General features: G+C 40.4%; 1 protein-coding gene across 6 annotated transcripts in view; it reads left to right on the top strand.

Moving 5' to 3' along the window:
- The first annotated feature begins 387 nt into the window (after window positions 1–387).
- The window catches only part of CDIN1 (CDAN1 interacting nuclease 1), a 125,044-nt gene continuing 103,315 nt past the window's right edge, over window positions 388–22,116 (top strand). The window contains exon 1 of one of the 6 annotated variants that reach the window (XR_014157401.1): window positions 388–827. Coding sequence is in view for 2 of the 6 variants with exons in the window: in XM_081865750.1 (XP_081721876.1) it covers window positions 721–827 (107 nt within the window). In the remaining 4 variants the exon portion in view is untranslated. Of the gene's footprint in view, window positions 828–982; window positions 1,149–12,407; window positions 12,428–22,116 lie in introns of those variants that run through there. The other 5 variants (XM_081865750.1, XM_081865749.1, XM_081865752.1 and 2 more) reach the window with 5 other exon arrangements.

Below are 22,116 nucleotides of genomic sequence, written 5' to 3' on the forward strand. Positions count from 1 at the left end.
CACTTCTGGGCATTTTCTGAACATAGTTTCATAAATCCTGAAATGAAACAGATATATTAACCTCGTTTATCTTTTTCCTGGGCTGGGCTGGGCTGGGCGGGGGGAATTCCACCCGCCTCCACAAAACGCTCCCAACACCTGAAACTTTTCTGGTGCGTACACAGATCGCAGCTCAAGGCAAAGCAGCCCCCGAGCCCAACTCCGAAAATCCCAGCGCCGGGGGGCTCGACGGCTTTAAGAGCTGATGCCCCCTTCCTACACCTCGGCGCTCCTTCTCGCACACAAACCGAAGACACGAAAATGAAACTCTGCAGAAAAAGGGGCTGGGCTCCCGGGCCGCGCGAGGGCGGCTGGCTCTGAATGAGAAGAGGGCAGGCGAGAGGGAACGAGCACCGCCGAGGCCGCCGCCTCCCCGCTCAGCCCCACACGAGAGGCCGACTTCCACCTCGGGTGCGCCCGCAGCGGCGGCGAGCGAAGGGCGGAGCTGCGGAACCGCGCATGAGCGTCCCTCATTCCCCGGCTGTAAGGCGCGAACCGCAGGGGTCGGGGCAGAGGCTTTATTTTGGTGAGGGCGCTTCACCCAGACGCGCCACCCCCGCTCTTGGCGGCGAGCGGAAGGCTTTCCTGCCAAACCGCCGTTCCCGCGCTCTGCGTTTGAAACTGCCGCGCTTCGCCCCCTCCCAGCCACCCGTCTGTCCTGAGGGCGTGTGAGGCGGGAGGATGGCGACGAAGCTGACCAAAGCCCAGTACGAAGAGGTCGCCCGGTTCCTGGCCCAGGTGCCTCCCACCAGGCAGAGCCTGAGGAAACTGAGGGAGCGCTTCCCCAGGTAAGTCTGCGCGGGGCGCCCGCAGAGCTCCGCCTCCCTCGTCAAGGGCGAGCCCCGCCCCCTCGAGGGAAGAGGGAAGCGGCAGCAGGCCCGGGGTTTTATCTGCTTTTTAAAAAATGGGGGGGGGGGAGAGAGAGGCGACGGCGGGAGGCAGTTCAGATTTGCATGTTTGCAATGTAAATAAAGGCGCTCTCTGCCTTTCCTTCGGCCTGAGAAGCTGGTTTGGTTCGTGAGGAAGCACTGCGAGTAGCAGCAGGGTCTCAAGGGGCGCCATACAAGTATCGCTTGATATACTGCGAGCGTAATCCCATTTACTTGGGAGTAAGTAAGCCTCCCCCCCATTGATTTCCGTAGAATTCACTTCTGAGTAGATGTGATCAGGATCGCGCTCTTAACCATCTCGCTGGATGTCGTGGAGGTTCTGTTCGAGCTGAGCGTTCCTTGGCTGCAAAACTCCTGATGTTTTCTTTCTTTTTTTGCATGTAATGCCTGCGTCTCAGAGACCTGAAGTGAATCGTAATTAATGGTGTTTAATTGATTGCTGGGTACAAGCGTGGTCCCTGTCGCATTATGTAACCTAAGGTGGGCAACCTAAAGTAGCTGCTTTCCACAGGTTCTTTCCTTTTTGCTCGTTTCCTACCTGTTGCTTCTCTCCAATTCAAATAATACACTGCAAAGTGGAAAAAAGGAGTAGATCACCTGCAGAGGTTAGAGTATTGGACACAGCGATAAACACCTAAACAGTTTACAAGAATCAGTTTTAATAATCAGAACTGTTTTCACTGTTACTTGAGCTGTTTTATATAATTTGATGAATTTCGGTAAGCTGAGTTTATATTATGTCTTTAAACAATAAAATAAAATAACATAATTGGCACTAGGGCTTATACCTTGGTTGGCTGGCCCATTGTTGATGATTATTTACTTCTGTGGGGCTCTTAATAAATAATTATTACACCCCGCCCATCTGGCTGGGTTTCCCCAGCCACTCTGGGCGGCTCCCAACAGAATATTAAAAATAGAATCAAACATTAAAAACTTCCCTAAACAGGGCTGCCTTCAAATGTCTTCTAAAAGTCAGATAGTTATTTCCTTGACATCTGATGGGAGGGCGTTCCACAGGGCGGGCACCACCACCAAGAAGGCCCTCTGCTTGGTTCCCTGTAACCTCACTTCTTGCAATGAGGGAACTGCCAGAAGGCCCTCGGCACTGGTCCTTGCGCTTATAACCAAGGACAGATACATAGGGGCAAAGGAAAGTTGCCTAACACCAAGTCAGGCCATTGATCCATGCATTATTGTGGATGCTGACTGACAGCAGCTCTTGTGGGTTTCAGAAGGGACATTCCCAGTCATAGCTGAAGATGCCAGGGATTGAATTTTGGGCCTTCAGCTTGCAAGGCCACTGAGCTGTGACCCTCCCACCAAGTCCTGTGAGAAAGCTGGTTAATCTAGAATGCAGTTTAGAACATTGCTGATGTGCTAGAGAGCTTTTAGCTGAGAGCTGTAGTTGACAACAAATCATGGCCTACTGCTTTCTCTGTTGCACCTGTCCTGTATTTGGTGACCACAAGGTACTTGTTTGGCACTGTTGATTTGAATATTTACTTCACCTGATGAGTCCTGTAGTTTTAAGATGCAGGTGTTGATCCCTGAATTAGATGCATATTAAAGGACTTGCTGTAGGCAGTAGATAGTGATGTGAGCTCCGGAGGGTAGTTGGGAAGTGCACAAAAGTTTGTTTCTAATGTAAGGTTTATATGCTTTTCGTATTGTTGTACTGTGGTGTCCAGAAATTGGACTTGTATGGACTGTTTAGGACTCAGGTTAATGGTGTAGTGGAAATTGCTGATGTTCTGATGGACTCAAGATGGACTTAGATAATGATATCATCGCTTTTTCTCCCATATAGGAATAGTGTTAGGTAACAGAAGCTGAAGAAACATGAGTCAATCATAATTAGGTTGAAGTGCACATGTGGGTCACACATAGGTGTACAGTGGTACCTCGGGTTACATACGCTTCAGGTTACAGATGCTTCAGGTTACAGACTCCGCTAACCCAGAAATAGTGCGTCAGGTTAAGAACTTTGCTTCAGGATGAGAACAGAAATCACGCAGCGGCAGCACGGCAGCAGCAGGAGGCCCCATTAGCTAAAGTGGTGCTTCAGGTTAAGAACAGTTTCAGGTTAAGAACGGACCTCCGGAACGAATTAAGTACTTAACCCGAGGTACCACTGTACTGTTGATATGAAGAGAACAAATAGTCCCAGTTCTGAGGCAGTCAGAACAAACTGGGAAAGTTCAGCTTAGTAGTATAAAAGATGTAACTGTTTCCTCTTGCCTTGCTTGAACTTTAGACCTTGCTTTGCAAAGTTTTTTTTTTAAAAAAATTCTTCTCTCTGTGAAGTATAGCTCCATTCAGGTGACCATGTACTTGATGAAGTGAGCTCTGTCAAACAAAAGCTTCTATCACAATAAATTTTGCTAGTCTTCAGAATGCAGTGGTATTTTGTTGTTGTTCCAAATAGTCTCATCCTAAAAGCAGATATCTCATCATAATTCTGATTGCATTAAATTACAATATTGAATATACTGGATGCCTCATCCCTGTGTCAGACATAAATAAAAATTAAATAGGTACAGTAAGCCTACAATTTATGTGGGCCTACCTAAACCCAAACACATTGGGTTCAATGGTGGGTGGAATTACCAAAGTCAAGCCTTGCAGCTTCCTTAATAATTAACATTTTTTCCCACACGCATAAAGCTGAATGTGCACAAGTTAAATGTAAGTTGTGGGCTTACTGTATTTCCCTCCCAGTTTGTAGTAGTAACTAATACTAGCATCTGTTCTGTATTTCCAAACAGAAGCAATATGGTTTTTCTTTTAGCAACGGAACAGGTAACTGAAGCTGAAAGTGCTCAGCTTAAGTCATGGCAATCTGTCTTCAAACCCTGGATCTTGCAGTACCGTATACTGATCTGAATGTATTATCTTTGAAGTCATCTATATTCTAGATTAAAACTGGAAAAAAGATTAAAATACAACCTGTGCCAAAAATTAAATATTGTTTTTCTTGTTCAGAGTTGTGAACTATCCCATATGTCACATAAATTGCCAGTGTTTGGCCTGAAAAATTCTCAGCTATTGAGATTTTGATAATTAGCAAATTTATTAAAATATGTTACTAAATTCATATAATTAATGAAATCTTCAGTTGATAGACAAACTGTGTTTTCAAATTATGATATAACTTAAAGGGGAAGAAATAATGAATGGTTTAAGAAACATTCTTGGGAACATGCATCCATTCACGAAGCTGGAACTGTATGGAAATATACAGTTCTATCTTGAATATATCTCTCTTCCAATATGCCTAGACTCTAAAATGAAAATATTGTATCTGTATGTGGATGAGAAATTGCCAATAATGGTAGAAATCCTGATGGTTTTATGATAGATGCAGCTGTCCATTAGGAAATGGCCTGAAACCACCAACTCTCCTTTGAAAGCTCCTGAAGCCTTTTAAATCAAATTAATCTTGAAGCTTCTTGGGACAATTCAGCATAGGCAGAACTTTTCCATCTAGAGCTTCTGATGAGATGAAACTGATGCTGATATTTAAACTGTCAGACAAAGTACAACTTCGTGGAACGTGCCAAGTAAAGAGCCTTTCTCAAAGAAAAAAGAAAACAAAAATGATACTAGCAGAATGTAACAGATAGCTGCAGTGTCAAGCATTAACCCATGATAGTATATGCTGCATTAAAAAGATGCATTTCAATACTTATATGTGTCTTTAAATAGAGTAAACAGGCTTCCATTTCTAAACAAATTATTCTGGAGTAGTGTAGAAGAATGTGTTGTGAGTTGCAGTCAGTCTTGGTTTGTCCTAGAAACAAGGTTTGCAGTAAATCTTTGCTGTATGGAACTGTTCCATTGGCCCATACTGAAATGATAATATATTTTGAATTAGAAGAAAGAGATGCAAGAATAAGCAGAATATTTCTACTAAAAACCGATAGCCTTTTATTCTGCCCTCTGTATGATTGTGCCATATATAATCATTATGCGTAGAATTCAATAATAAGTGTTCCTGTGTAAGCTCATTGACATGAATAGGAATTGCAAAGGAGCTGTTCATAATTGATTGTGCCATATATCAGGGGAAGAAGTTAAACTTGGTAGTAGAGCGCATGCCTTTTATGCAAAAGGTTCTAGGTTCAATCCCTGGACCTGGCATCTTCAGGTATGACTACCTAAAACTCTGGAGAGTCACTCAGGGTTAGCATGTCACAGGAAAATAAATCCAAGCTAGAACTGTTATAATGTATATAATTAAGCCTTCATCTTCATTTGTTGAACTATTGCCTTTACCAGATAATATTTAATACTTCTTTTTGTTAGACATACTAAAAACCTCAATAGTCATAGTTAATATAATAGACAATAGTCTAATAGACAATAAGCCCTGTAGTTACATTAAAGCATGGGGTTTCCCTTCTGGCTGATCTGAAGGCTGCGGCTGGTGCAGGCTGCCACGGTCCAGGCAGTGAGTACAGTAGTAGCTCCTTATTGGGCACATAGCACACTAGTGCTAAGGGATCTGCATTGGCTGCCTATTAACCAATGGGACAGTTTTGAGGTTCTGTTACTTAAATATGAAGCCCTAAATAACCCTGGGCCAGGTTATCTCAAAGACTTTCTCCCCTCAATTGCCTGGTAAGGACATTAAGTACATCAAATGGAACCCAGTTAGTTTTGCCACAGCCTAATGAGTTTGGGCTTGTGGTAACACAGAGGTGGTCTTTTTCACTGATGGCACCAGTGTTGTGGGGTGCTCTCCCTGCTAAAACATGAGAGACCTCGGGGCCACCAGGTGGCATGTTGGAAGATGGCCGACAATAACATCTCTCTGACCCATACGAGGTAATTAAGGGGCTGCTATGGGAAGTATGCAGCCTTCCCTTCCCCCCCAGGATGTGGGGGACCCTGTCTTGCCAGCGGTGTTCACAATGCACCCCCTGATCTGAGAGATGGGGGTGCCGAACACTTGGCACGAGCCCTCGGTGAAGTCAGCTCTTCCTGACGCCGATTCCAATTAGCGCGTGCTGGTTGCTTCAGCTTGGAATTATAATTGGAAATATACGATTGGAAAGGAAGCTGAAGCACATACATCAAGTAAAGCTCGAGATAAGGCTGCTGATTAATGGATCTCTGTGACCGGGAGTGATGGACGGATAAGTAAATCTTCTGATGAACCACCACTAGGAGACTGTATGTTTGGAACGAGGTGGGGGGTGGAGGAAAAAAACTTTTTTTTTTTTTACACGATGTGATATTAATAACCCTTCACCCCAGAAAGAAATAAGATCGTCACATTTTTATCAACCATAAGCAGGATTTTAAGAACTGTGTGGGGATGGATTACAACAGAAGAGAAGACTGGCGAACGGTGAGGAAGAGGAAATTTTTTATGACGCAGTTAAAAAATGGCGTCTCGCCAAGACAGGCTTGCCAGAGAAAGAAGGACAGGGGGGGAGGAGAATCAGGATTGTTCGAAAGAGAAGGAGTGTTGGAATGCAAGTTTGACCTGACAGAGCCCCCTGATTTGTTTGATATATCTGGCTAGCCTGAGGAAAAATAAAGGACAGACCAAAGGTTAACTTTGTTTATGGAAGAGACGAACAGAGGCTGTCCCTGAGAGAGATAGTTTTTGAAGAGTACAAAACCCACACAGAGACGCCAGTTTCCAGTCTGCTTGTGAGAACCATCAGAGATCGCAAAGAAAGGAATATATGATAACAACAAGATGAGAAAGAAAGTAATAAAGGACTATCCGGATCGAACTGGATAGAACTGTCTAATTTAAAGCAGTAAAATATGTGATGCCTGGAGCTATCCGGAATTTTGGACTCGTGCCGAGCTTGATGTATGGGTACTCTTAACAAAATTTAAAATTTGGCTGTATAATCTGGAACTAATGTGATTTGAATTATGTGATGTGATTGGCCTGTTAATAAAAATTATTTTTAAAAAAACAAAAAAAAACCATGAGAGACCTCATTGGTATTTCTGTTTATTGGACCTGTTTAGACAAGCATTTGCCTGATTTTCTGATTTGAACTTTATGCTTTCCTTGTTTTAATTGCTGTTTTTACTCTTCTAATTGTGTTGTTTTAACACACTCTTTTGTGTTGCACATTTTAATTGTGAATGCTTATTTTAATGTTTTGATGGAATTGCTTTATCATTTATTTTAATTATGTGTGTTTTGTAATTGGTTTTATACTTGTAAACTGCTTAGAACCTATCTTCACAGAATAACAACCCAAAAAGCATCTCTTTGAGTACATTAATTGTGCAAGAATATATACATGGGCTGGACCCAGACATAATCACAATGTGTGGTTATCTCTGCCAAATGGACACTCCTGCAAGCAGTGGTGAATAGGAGGTGATCTTTTTTCCACCTTCAACTACCTATGTTTTCTGAAAAAATGCTTCAAGTGTTGGATAACTCTCTGAAATAGCATGGGCGGTGGCAGTGAAGAGGAAAGGAAGGAAGTGGCAGCCCACTCTGCCACCCCATCTGAGCTGGATCAGAGTGTCTTCTGTAAACAACAGCATGTTTTGCAACAGCATGTTGCAAATGGTATTCTATTTTATTGTAAAACAAGCATGTGATATATGTTGGGCTCAGAGATGAAGATTTGTTCAAGGCCAACCAGTGAGTGCCATGGCTGAGTGGATTTGAATGTTGGTCTCCAAGGCCAACATTCTATCTACTATATTACAGTGGCTTACAACATTTCCATCAGGCTAGACTCCAGCAAGGAAGCAACCCATGGCTTCCCATTCACACAGCCACAAAAGCTGCCTTATACAATGTCACCACTTATCACAGTATTTTTGATGCAGTTTAATAGCTCTCCTTAAACTTGGCATTTATTTGTCTGAAGTTGCTTGTAAATCTTACCAAGATTCTGAACACCACTTAGTGGCAGTGCATCAGTTGAAATCATTGTGATTATATGTGGCGGCTTGAGCAAACTATTTTAAAAAGGCACTGTCCTACTTACAGTCCTGCTGAATGCCATCATTTATGAAAGCTATATTATATAGTTTGTTTTGCCAATAACATTTATAGGAAAAGCTTATAAGTAAAATGTTACTTGCTCTTCAAGGTACATTGAACTAAGCTGGCAAATGAACTGTGACCGTGGAACATGATCCTAATCACTAAAAGCCTGAAAAAGTTACAGTATGGTTATAATGTGAATTGCAATAGCAACTCATTTTAAATTATTTCAGTAAGAATACATTTTAAAATAATTCTAAAAGTCTTGGCAACGTAGGACTATAGACCGTGTAAACTATATTCTAGGAATATACTGCTAGTTTCCGTGTTCTCTCTCTCTCTCTCTCTCTCTCTCTCTCTCTCTCTCTCTCTCTCTCTCACACACACACACACACACACACACACACACAGTTTTTCCAATTCCAATTGGCCTGGCAGTGGCAGCAATAGGCAGTGGAAGATCTCATTGGAGGTTTTCATCTCCAGTGGGACCTTGTATGCTGCAGTAGCAGCATATAAGGTACCAAAGATACTGGTAAACCTAAGTTTGCTGGGCAGCATTAGAAATTAGCCAGGCTCCAGGCGTGTTTTGCCAGGTAACTGAGAAGGAAATAGGGCTCCGTACATGGGCTTCCAGAGGGAGCTGTCTGGACTCCATCATGCTCCTGATAAAGTCATAGTGGTTAATTCCTCTTTACACACAGTGCATAGAGAAACTGGAATTTACTTCCATAAATTGTAATGATGGCCACCAATTTAGATAGATTTAAAATGCAATTAGACAAATTAATGGATGATAAGCCTATCAATGACTGCAATTCATAATGACTAAATACTACCTCCTCTCTTAGAGGCAAGTATGCCGCTGAATACTAGTTGCTGTAGATTGCAAGCAGGAGAGTTCTCTTGTACAGTAGTACCTTGTTCCTCAAACTTAATCCGTTCTGGAAGTCTGTTTGAAAACCAAAGCGTTCCAAAACCAAGGCGCGCTTTCCCATAGAAAGTAATGCAAAATGGATTAATCCGTTCCACACTTTTAAAAACAACCCCTAAAACAGCAATTTTACATGGATTTTACTAACAAGACCATTGATCCATAAAATGAAAGCAATAAACAATGTACTGCAGTCACACAATCATCTATTAGTAGCTGAACTGGGTTCCACACAGTCACAAAAACAAAACAAAAAAGAGCCGCAAAAATGCAAAATAAATAGCAAAAGCAGACAGACCTCAGTGTAACACTCCAAACGGAAGTGTGGCACTCAAATCAGAAGCGTAACACTCAAAACTGAGCACATTCAACTTCCAAAAAAAGTTCGCAAACCAGAACACTTCCGGGTTTACAGTGTTTGGGTTCCAAGTTGGTTGAGTACGAAGGCATTAGAACCAAGGTACCACTGTGCTTACCTTTTGCTTGTAGGCTTCACATTGGTTTTTGGTAGGAGACGGTGAAAACAGAATACTGGACTAAATGGGCATTCATCAAGGCAATTTTGAGTGTATTTTAATTAAAAGAGGAGTTGATTAGACAATTCTTGAAGAAGCCCACCCTTTGTCCCTTTAATTTGAGTAGTTTTAGGTCATCTTCAATTTGCATTTGTTGTGTTTGGTTAATGAATTAATTAAAATATTTCTATACCCCCATTCATAAAAATTTATTGGAGCAGTTTACAACAGTCATACAAAAAACCTTACAATAAAAACAATATACAAATTTAAAATCAACTAGCCATTACAGTTTCCAGATGGCTATTCATTTCTAGGCTTTTTTGAATGAAGTTGGGTGACTTGAAACTCTTCAGTCTGTTTTCCAGATAACAGCACCGCCAAACCAGAGGGCTCAAGAGATAAGTTACCAGTAACTTCTGGAGGATTAGGAGCCTCAGTCTAGGCCAAGTATGTAGGTCTCCACTCCAGATGGTGGTCAGCCCCTCCACTCTGACTATCCCTTCCGCAACCACCACCACTAAAATTGGGGCAGCATCTTTGTAACTCCCTCCTCCCTGCCCACCAGACACATCCTAGCACCATCAACTGATTTTACTAAATGCAGCTGGTAAATTATGGCCAGAGAAAATAGACTAAGGCCCAGTAGTAGGTGCATCCCACACTGTCAGGTGGAAGATTGCAATACCATTGTAACACTCCTCCCCCTGTCTCACTCAAGGTGAACACCACCTAAACAACTTTCCTTCTTTCAGACTCTCACCCTGGGTAAGGGTCACAGGCCTGTTGTCATAGTACATTTCTTTTTCAGGCATCCCTTTGAAGACCTTTTTATGTGGACAGGCCTGTTTTTTTATTTGCCAGTAATTTTAATAATTTTGTACTGGTTTTATAGTTTTTATGCCGTATTGTATATCCTCTTATACACCATCGTTTTATATTGTATGAGTTGGTGGTATATAATTCTACAAACAAATATGATTTGTTTGTAACCTTCCTTTGTGCATAGCATTTCCCCTGCACATATATTGTTTTGGATAGACATAACCCATTCTACTAATTATTATTACAAATAATTCATCCTTAATCAACCTTGGTGTCATAACCGAGATAGATGCCTTCTGATTTAAAAGGCCAAGAACACTAGGAGGTTGGGATTTAACACTGTCCGTATGTGATTATGGGTATTTGGCTGCCATATTTTTTTAAATACTATTATACGTACTCTACCATACCTGCAGACTTCAATATAACAGTTGTAATTTTTGCATTACAGTTCAGGGACAGCTCTTTATGGAGTCTGCATGCAGGACCAGATTTGTTAGCTTTGCAGGGTTATGGGATTCAGCATATTGTGGCAAAATTTTTATTCATGTGACAGCTTTTTGGACAATCATACTCTGTGCTAAATTACAATGGCACAATAAATTGCTGAATATACTGTCTGCTGCATATGACCTCACCATGAAAAATTTGATGCATTAGAGTAGGAAAGGTTGGAATATATCAACCTTAGTTGACAAGGGACTTTGAATGTTGACCTAATACAGATGACCTTTGTGTGCAATAAAAGTGAGTTTAATCTTTGGGTCAAGGTTGAGGTGAATGGCAGGGCAAAATGGGGAGGGTTTTAGTAGATCTGGCTGGGACCTACCTAGTAAGTTAGCAAAGAAATAGAAATGTTAGGTTCCTGGATGCTGTTGCTTTGTTTATCTGGAATGGGCTTGTCTGCTGCTGTACCAAATGTACATCTACATAAACTGATAGCAAAGTAGCAGACAAATCTATTTACGGTAGAAAATGGTGGCAAAGTATTGTATAAGTCAATGTGTGTGTGCTCCTTTCCTTTGCTTAAAATTAAAAATTAGTGGAGTAGACACACAGGTGTGTGTTTGTATGTAAACCTACCAGTTTAGAGCGTGTAGCCTCTTGCACTTATGTAGTACATACTGATCTACCGGAAGAGCATTATTTATTGCAGATGTTACAAGCAATGCAATACAGTGGTACCTCTGTTCTTAACCTGAAACTGTTCTTAACCTGAAGCACCACTTTAGCTAATGGGGCCTCCAGCTGCTGCTGCGCCGCCGCAGCGCGATTTCTGTTCTCATCCTGAAGCAAAGTTCTTAATTTCTGGGTTAGCGGAGTCCATAACCTGAAGCATATGTAACCCAAGGTACCACTGTATAGTTTAAGACATCTATTTTGCTCATATTTATAATTACAAAATGGATGTCTTCATAAATATTTGTTAAGAAAGCAATACTCATTATATCATTTTTTTTAAAAAAAAAATTAAGCCTGTAGGTGACTCCTTGGTTTCACAGTAAGGATTTCATGTTTTGTTGATCAAATATTATCTAAATGTTTAGCATAACAAAAGAATATATACAATTTCTTCATAACTGAATCTACTTTTAATGTATATAGTTCTCCCGCATTCCTATTTTAACAACTGTTGGTGTTAAATGGAACACTGGCTTCTTTACCTAGAATGCCAAGGCTATTTTTTTTTCTTTCATTCATTCTTTCCAGCCAGCAGGAAAAAGTTAGAGACTTTAATGGTAACAACCTCTACTCCTTTAATAGAGCCTGCAAAATATATTCTCTAGGACTGATCAGCTCTGAAAGCTCTAGAGGTTTGATGATTTGGAATGGCAGGAAATCACGCTTTCAGGACATAACGAATTGACTGGACCATCCATCATTTGTTAGCATGCGCTGAAACGCTGGGTTTGTGTGCAGAGGCCTGTGATTTAGTAAATACTTGGGAGATGAATAGAGCTTACACACAAGGGAAGATATTGCTGTCCTTCAGCAGCCTTAGACACAGATTCCTGCTGAGAAGGCCGTCTGACGGCAGCTCATCAGTAACTGGCCTGTCACACTCTCTGATGCCCACCAACCATCCCCAGTATATTAAATGCATTTTTAATATCTGCTTCAGTAGATTTAATGAAGAAAATTTCGTTTCCATACTCTGATCAGTGCTTCCTCAAGTGTTCTAAAGCGTTGACTGTAGCGCTTCCAAGAAAGACAGCTGGGACATACAAGAGTTGATTGAAAGGTAAAGTTAAATAAAACCATGTATAAACAAAAACACTGTTCATTGGATTAGCGTGTTACCTTGTTAAACAGCAGTAACTAAAAATAATAATGTGTGCTCCATAATACAATGTGCTCTGCCTGCTAGATCATTTTGTATAGAGATAACCTGCAAGGAGATTTCAAAGATGAATACAGAAAAGGCAAATCTTGATGCCATTCTGCAGTTAGTTATCTCATGTACAAAACTAGTACAGTTTGTCAAACTAAGAAACCCAATCTTGCCTGTTTTCATATTTGGGAAGGTGAGTAAGTTTGGATAGGTTTTATATTTATCCATTTCCCCCAAAGAATATCAGCAGGAGAATTTAGGTGGTAAGCTTAAGCATATTAACTTATATGCGTAAGTAAGTTCTGTTGAAATCAATGAGATTACCATTGCATGCATGGAAAAGCAAAAATAAATATGGAAACAAACTGGTTGCTTGGATTAAATATAAGCAAGGTAATCAACTACAAACCTCCTCCGTAATAACCTTTTTCAATGTAGGAAGATTCTTAGTCTGGTAGGAATGTTGATATTTGGACTGTTTAAATTTTGCAACCTAAATTGGATATTGAGAATATTGAGTTCTCCTTGTTCTCGGAAAGCATTACTTTTCAAAGTTAATGTTGCCCCTAACAATATTTATTACAAAATGTGAGCGATAAATCAGACATCATTACAAGTTATAATTTTAAAGGCTTTTCCTCTTGCTTCTTTTTGAAAAAAGAAACTTGCAATACCCTCCATGCATTTGCAGAATGAACCTTATAAATTTGATTCTTGCACGTGTCAAAACAGTAATGTATTAAATGCATATTATTATAAAAAATTAAGACATGTCTTAAACATGCTTACATTTTTATAATACATGGCAATATTAAATAATACATTTCCTTGTTAGCATCTGTTTGCTGTCATTGTTGGCAAGGCCTATGATTTATTGCCTAAATTAATGACCATGACTCTCTTGGTCCTGATATACGTCCCCAAGCTTATTACATCACTAAATAAAATGAAAGTTATATATGCTCTTCTATTTTGGCATTGATTTTCTTTTTTGTAATTGTTTGTTTTTTAAGGATTTATTTAGTGAATGAAGTGGCTACTTTTAAAGCAAGAAAACAATAGCAATGTTAAATTAGAAAACCATTAGAAGTTTGGTTTTAAGTTTATTTTTCTTGTTACCACTTGAATGGCATTCCATTAGATGCCTGTATCTGAATCAAAACTGGGAAATTCAATGGGTTGAATCCAGATGTTATCATGGTTAGTCTAGATTCAAAGAAAATATAATGTACTTGGAGTAGAAATATTGAAATTGGTGGGCCTTTGGTTTGTCATTACTAAAGTCTCATTAAATTTCAGATAGTCTAATCATGTCTAATATGGGTTTAATCTGTTATTTTTTCTTTGTAGCCATATTGAGACTTGAAGCTCTATGTTTATTGTTAATTGATAATCTTTATTTAAAATATTAAAGTTACGGAATGGAAAAGCTTTTAGAAATATATGTTAAAATATTGTCTCTGCAGTGGGCAATAGTTTCTGCAGATACAAGAGAAACAAATGTTTGCCTACTTACTACTGTGACTATAGTTTGGTAGCTGGGAGCATCCCATGGACTCACCTGCTTCTTCTGTCCTCCTTTCCTAGATTTACATTTTCTTTTGCATTCCCTCCTGCTTACAACTATCTATTCTTTACATTGATGTATGAATCTTTGATTCTATGGTTCCTGCTAACTAGGGGTGAACCATAGTTAATGGCAATTTTTATTCAGATGTCATGGTCAACAAATGTTAACTAGCAATAGTGTACTCATCTCCTAGATGGCTTTTGACTATGGGTGGTGGGTACCATTGATCTACAATGGTATCTCATGTTACAATCGCTTTGGGTTACAAACTCCGCTAACCCAGAAGTAATATCTTGGGTTACGAACTTTGCCCCAGGATGAGAACAGAAATATCACGCTGGTGGCAGCGGGAGGCCCCATTAGTGAAAGCTTAACATACTTAAGTCAAACCACCTACCTACCTTGGCCTTCTTAAAGCTAGCTGTAGGGGATTAACTGGGTGGGACTGGGGAGTGTTTAATGCTTCATTTGAGCAGAGCAGGTGGAGAACCTTCCTCGACCTAGAAGTGTCCAATCTCAAGCATGCTTAATTGCCCTGGTTCGTGACATTTGCCGGGAGAAAGATGAGGGGAATGCAACCCTACTCATTCTTCTTGATCTTTTGGTGTTTGATACCATTGACCATGGTATCTTTCTGGAGTGGCTCAGGTTAGTGAGGTTGGGATTCTGCTCCTATTTGCAGGACTGTTTCCATAAAGTAGTTATGGGGACCACTGTCTGGTGCTATAGGAGCTATCCTGTGGTGTCTCACAAGTTTCCATCTTATCCCCCATTCTATGCAACATCTATCTGAAGCCACTGTGAGCTTCAGGAGCCATATGGATAGTTTGAGTGATGTGCCACCAATATGTGGGTGACACCCATTTCCATCTCTCTGTTCCATCTAAATCAGGAGAGGTGGATGAGTTAGTAGATTAGTGCTTAAAGGCAGTGATATGCTGTATGTGGCCCAATAAACTGAAGCTGAATCTTTAGTGGGGGCTTGCATAGCCCAGGAACTTCGTTATTGTCTAGACACATCACTACCTTTTTATGGAAAACCTGTTCTTATTATGACCTTTTATTTGAAATGATAATATACTTTTTAAATTTGTATCTATCTGCCAGATAAATATGTCTACCAAATAAATATGTCTGTTTCATTGCTTACTATATTTTGGAAACAGCTAAGCTGGTTTAAATGAATTAATTTGTTATTATAATCATCATCATCACCATCATTATTATTGATTGCCTTCAACATAATCGTCTCGAGGTGATGTACAATAAAACTAGGGAAAAAACAATTGAAATTCAGCATTTTGCTCTCTCTAAAAACTTTCCAGCTTTAAGGAGTCAGTAGCTCTTTCACTTTAGGAGGGAGAGTAAAAGAGCCAAATGTGTTGCTTCATCATTGCTATGGAGTGGGGGATCAGGACCCCTACTGTGATGTGGCTTCAGCTGGGCTCAAGATGGAGTTCCAAAAGGGACAGGGGTCATCAAACTTTTTCAGCAGGGGGCCAGTCGACTGTTCCTCAGACCTTGTGGGAGGCCAGACTATATTTTGGAGAGAAAAAATGAACGAATTCATATGCCCCACAAATAACCCAGAGATGCATTTTAATTAAAAGGACTCATGTAAAAACACGCTGATTCCTGGACCGTCCGTGGGCCAGATTTAGAAGGCGATTGGGCCAGATCTTGCCTCTGGGCCTTAGTTTGCTTACCCATGGGCTGGGAGCTTCCTGCTTCCAGGGCTCAGGAACAGTGGAAATAGCCCCAGCCAGCATGGCCAGCGGTCAGGGATAATAGGTGTTCTAGCCCATCAGTATCTGGAGGGCCACATGTCACTCATCCCTTTTCTACATCTATCATATCTATTATAACAGCTTAAAATGAAATATCTGTATTCCATAGCAGTTTACCTCTAGAAAACAAATAATAAGGGAGACCACCACTATTATATGTCACCTGTGAGAATGCCATGATCAACATGAATTATAAAATATAAAATAGTAGTCCTAGAGAACACAAGCTCTTTGGTGTGATCTAACAAGGCTCTTCTTAGGAACATGGGAAGCTGCCTTGTACAGAGTCAGACAATTGGTCCATCTGGCTAAACACTTGTCTACACTTGCTGACAGTGATTCTCCAGGGTTTCAGACAGTGCTCTCTCCTCCCCCCACCTAGAGACTGTACTTTGAATATTCTGCATGCAGAGCAGATGCTCCACCACTGAGCCATGGTCCATCTTATTTCTGTATAGCAGGGGTAACCCTTCAGATGTTGTTGGACTTCATTGTTGTTGTTGTTAATAAATAATAATTTAATTTAATTTCTGTGCTTCTTAATATATTAAAAATCTCAGTTCCCATTATCCCTGACCATTTGCCTTGCTGGCTTGGAGCTGATGGTAGTTGGAAACCAACAGCATCTAGAGGGCGCTACATGAGCCCTCAAGAGGATATTTGGCTCAAATATCTAGAGGATATTTGGCTCACTTCCTGTCTTAATGCAGTATTGAGATTCAATATACCGGTATATCTGGACTAAATGGTACTTTACAGTTAAGCTGTTAACTCTTCTTATGCAGACCACCCTGAGATCTTTGGATGAAGAACAGTATATAAATTTAATATTTTTTTTAAAAAAACACCACTATACAAAACTTCCTTGGTGCTCTTACTTTCAAAAAATTGAATAACATTATCAAATTGGTAACATGGGCATTTTTTTTGTGGTGACACACCTGTATGGTGTTTCAGTTTGTCCGGTGCGTAAGAACACTCCTAATACGAGGGAGCTGTTGAAAAAGATAGGGTCTCTGTATAGTACATACCGCCTTTCAGCTTTCTCAATGGTGAACTGTGGCTGGAGTGCTCAACTTTGTGCACCTAGACAGAGGAAGGACATCCAGACAGCACAGTACACTGGACAGGATCCTGTGGCATCCTACTTGCCACTTTTTTTCCAGGATGATGAGGAACCATGAGTGAGCACTTTTGGGGTTTGGTCAGTAAACCAAGCTACAAATCTCATCCAGTTCATATTTTCCCAGCTTCTCTGAAAGAATATTTGTCAAACACCTTACTGAAATCAGATTTAATTATCTGTTCTAGGACCTTTCCTGGTACATAAAAGATGTACTGCACAGTAGCATATAACATTACTGAATGAGGACCATATATTTCCCCCCTCTGTGCCAGGCTCCACAGTCCAATCCACACCATTCAAAAGTGGTCCCCAACCCTCAGGAGACTTTGCAGGGGGCAGGGGATGTGGAGAGAGGAGAGGACAGGCAGTTTAACTTTTGGCAGCCTCCTTCCACTAGCACTTCTCTGGATCTAAGCCATTTTGTTTAGTAATGGGTAAATGAGAAACAACAGCAGGGAGCAGGCAAGTACTGAAGTGATATGCTGTTTGTACATTGTCTGCACCATTTTTAAGCTAGATAGAAAGACTTAAGTAATCTTTTAAGCCTAATTGGATGTAACATTGCAAGAAAATTGGTGAACTGGAGATCTAGTCTGTAGCTTTAATCTGTAGCCATCATAGCATGGACTAGATGACTCTTGAGGTCCCTTCCAACCATACAATTCTATGCAATTTGCTAGGAGGTAAATCCTATTGAATTGACTGGGACTTGTTTATAAATGCATAGAATCAGACTGAAACTCTCACTCGTCTTTAAAGAGTCAGGATATTTGTTGTTACACACTATTTAAATATTTAGTGCCAAACTAAGAGGTTTTTTTGTGTATTGCTGAATACTAAGTGCAGGTAAAATACTACCAGACATGGAGTCGTTTGTTATGTTTAGTATATGAAGCAAAGCTGTGTAAACCGTAACCTTGTAATTTTTCAAGTTCCACTTTATCATGTAGCTGTAAAAGGTAATCAAAATAAATCATGGATGATGAAGAAATATTTTTCAGTGCCTTTTGTGTTCTTTCAAGAGTAGCGTTTGATCCATGAAATTTTAGTAAGCATATTAAATAATACAATATGATGTGCAATGTGTCATATCTGATAAATTACTTTGTGTAGAACATTTATACAATTTATGTGGAACTGCTGTGTATGCAGGCTAATGACTATAAATCGTTAATATTTTGTTGTCTTTTTTTTAGGTAGGGTGATTTCTATTGTGCCCCCCCCAACACACACACACACACACACACACAATGGGCAGAAAGGTGTAGGTCATCTCTGAGATGCTATGACATTGATTCAAGGTTCCTCAGCTGTGCAGTGTACATAACACATATGTTGGAGAGTCATCTGTCAGCTATGCCCCTCCTATGGAGTTAAAGTTCTAAAGGGAAAAGAATTCGACACAGTGCTGTCACTGTTAAATTTTCACAATGGAAGAGCATGCAAATATTGAGCCTCTTGCTTAGCTGTAGTGCCCTATCTAATGTCTGTGCTAGTTAGAAGAAGAAAAAGTGGGTGCATCCAGGGCTCTTAGATCTGACAAAGGTCATGCTATGCTGGGCATTTGAATTGGAAATTGTCTGGACTTAGATTTTATAAAGCTTCCACTGTTGTCGGGGAAAATTTCAGCAGGGTTTTGTCCCTGGAGAGGCCTCTTAGGCCCTTTTCTGTCCTATGAATGAATTTAGATGTGAGGGTTTCTCTGGCCTTAAAACTGTTAAATTCATTTTGCATACATCCCTAGAGAGAAAAACTGGCAGATGCTTTTGTCTTGGAAGTGTTTAAAAGAAAAACTGCAGAACAGGAACAAGAGAGAAGGGGCCCCGTGTGGAGTCCCAGAACACTTTGGAAATGGCCAATATGCAGTTTTCATCAGTACTAAGGCGGGGCGCAATATGGTGCCTGTAGCTCACTTGGGAATATGAATGTTGATTAAGCATACTCCCAGGCTTTGAAATTCTGAAAGCTGTGTCAGAATAATGGATGTTGAGCAAATGTCAAGCATTTGTTAATTTCTCTGTTATTTGGAGTTTATCTACCATGATCAATCAAATAAACTAGTGCCTCTCTGTTGTGGCATGTGTCATTGATATGGTGATTAGGTGGCTAGAGAGACCTCCTGCTTTTTTTTCTCCCCCTCTCCAGGTAACAGATTATACATTTATTCATAGTTATTTAGTGGAATAAGGTGTGTTAACAAAATTTAAAATGGCTTATTGCACCCCAAAATGTTGATAGTTTTGCAGACTCACATACCCAACAGTGGCATTTACTCCTAATAAAAAGTCACCATGTCACAATGTTGACAAACTCTCAACTTGAGAGTGAGAGAAATGGAGTGTTTCTTGGTGATAAATTTATTATCAACGAAGTATATGTTGCCCCTGTTCCTCTACTACGATGTTCTGCTTGTGCAAAATGTTTGACTGCTCATTTTTAAAGTCTGAGAAAAATCTTGCAGACCATGACTTTAAATTTTAAAAAAGAAGTTCGTGGACAGTACTATCCTTATTTTCCATTGATGGTTTATTGTTGTCCCTACTCCCACTTTCTTTAGCTAGTTATGATCCAACATTAACATGACATAGCCATCAGTTTCATTTAAAACATAAATTCTTTTTCTGAAGTTACAATTTTCATGCATAGACTAACCCACAAGTGACGCACTTTAAGAAATTACAAATTTAAATCAACTTACGGAAGAGAAAACCAACAGGTATATTCATATAAATGTGAGGAAACTTAAAAATAAAATTTAAACTGCCAATGGGTCCATTTCAAATTAAATTTTAACGTTGGTGCTCTATCTTCCTTTCTTGTTTGAATTCATTGTTTTAATAAGGAATAAATTTAATAAAATAATCAATAGCATGTGCATTCCCAGCTCGACTATGTACTGTAGCAGTGATCTTATCCGTGGTGATCTTAGCCATGATACCCAGTCATACTGGGATTTTCATAGATAGCCACGTCTCAACAAAAAACTGCTATGTTGAAAAGATTTAGGCTCATGTCCATTCATTTATTGATCATAGATATGTCAGACTAGTTCCCTGCATTCTGTCAACATCTCATATCCAATTAAACTTGAGCAAAAGTTTTCCCCCAACTATAGTTATAGCAAGGACTGGGTGTGCTGTACAAGAAATACAAGGCTTCCTGAATTTTTAGAGCGGGTATGGCTTTTATACCTTTAACATTTGTCTAGGCTAGGCAATTTTTGCAAAGCTAGCTTTTCCCATTCCTGCTGGATTATCACCTGACAGGCTCACGAAGCTTTCTAAATTGGCTGGCAAGAGCTACTACTGCTAATAAGAAACTCCTGGAGAAAGCAGCAAGGATGGCGGCATGGCTGGTCGAAGGTTGCTAAACCACGGACAGCTCCAAGTGAGCAACTTGCTCCAACAAATGTTGGGAACAGACTCAAGGCCTTTCATGCCTCTCTCCAGCCTCCCTGCTGTTGCACTCCTAGTGCTGCTGGACTGGTAATATGTGGTGGAAGGCATCTGGTCAGGGGAGGGTGCGTGTGACGATCCAGGCTCTGGCCCTGTAGGCCCTGGTGGTCTGGGAGGTTCCTCTGTGAGTTCTTCAGCTGCCTCGGGTGCAGTGGCCTCCCTGCCTTCCACAATCAGCTCTGTGCATAGCTGTCAACTTTTCCCTTTTCTTGCAAGGAATCCTATTCGGAATAAGGGAATTTCCCTTAGAAAGGGGAAAACGTTGACAGCTATGGCTCTGTGCCATGACCCAGACCTATCTCTGACTTTATCCAGATCACTGCTGAATGCAGGGGTAATGACACAAGGCTAGTAAATTGTGACCTCACCAAAGTGTGTTTTGACACCACTTTGTATTCACTTATACACCAGGCAAAAATTCACTTTTTTGTCAAGTTTTTAGAAACTGGTAGGTGAAGCCATTTCTAAGTTAAGCTGTGGTTATTGTTCTTGTGTATTGTGTGTGTTATTTTGTTGTAAACAAGCCTGTGACCATTTTTGGTGAAGGGTGGCATAGAAATACCTTAATCAATTCTACCCAATAGTCTGGAATAAGAAAGAGAGGGTGATCTATGCCCCTACCCCACTTAGCCCAATATATTTCCATACTGACTGTGGAATAAGAGTCTTTCCTTCCTGAGCTGCTAGTATGAAAACCAAATAGGCTGGCAGAGGAGAGATGAGGCAATCTACACCTTAGTCACCAGTTCACTCACTCACCTGCATGTAATTCCTGGCCATATATGTATGACTGCCAGCCAAGTTGTTAAATACAAGACTGTATATAGCAAATGAAATACTTGTTTTGAGTTTTGTTGAGGCTATGCAGCAAAACCTGTCATTTTCCACAGGTAACTAGTAAAATGCTAAGTGTTATAGAATAAACTGTGTATAATTATACCATTAAAAACTTTGGGTCTTTGTGTGATTTATGACCTGAATACAGCTGTCAAGTACCACATGCACTTAACACGTGGTTTATGTAAATGCTAAAGACAGTAGCTGCATGAGGCCAATGTCATTAACAGTAATCAACATAATGAAAGCTACCTGCCTGATTTTTTGTAATTAATTGCTTGTAAATAACACACTTAATTTACCACTTTCTAAATTTGATTATATTACCTATAACCAAGTGGTATCACCATGTGTGGGAGATTCCCTCCCCCCAGCTTTTTAAAAAGTTGGGGTGTTACAGGAAAATGAACCAAACTCAAATTAAAGCACCTGATACTGGTATAAGAATTTCACATATATTATTACAAGGATGTACTTTCCTATTATGTTAAACAATATGGGGGAAATACCACATGGCCATGTTACATTTAGGAAAGCGCCAGAGAAATGCCATAACTCAGTGGTTTTCAACCTTTTTGAGTCCACAGGTCCCTTGACTAACTACGTTCTTTCTGCGGCACCCCGTGGGGCTCAGGAGCCCAATTATGTCACCCCTTGCTTGCAGAGCTGGCAGCCTCTCCACCTTTTTCAAACACCCTCCCTTGTGGAGTTTTCCCTCAGCCTCCTCTCCCCTCTCCTTGGGAGTTCTCTGGACAGCCACTGCTGCCACCCCAGGTCTCTGAGCTGCCCTTCCTCACCCCAAAGAGAGGTACCTCCTCACACTG

The sequence above is a fragment of the Podarcis erhardii genome, assembly GCF_964252035.2.
Source record: "Podarcis erhardii genome assembly, chromosome: 1".
NCBI classification, from domain to species: Eukaryota; Metazoa; Chordata; class Lepidosauria; order Squamata; family Lacertidae; genus Podarcis; species Podarcis erhardii.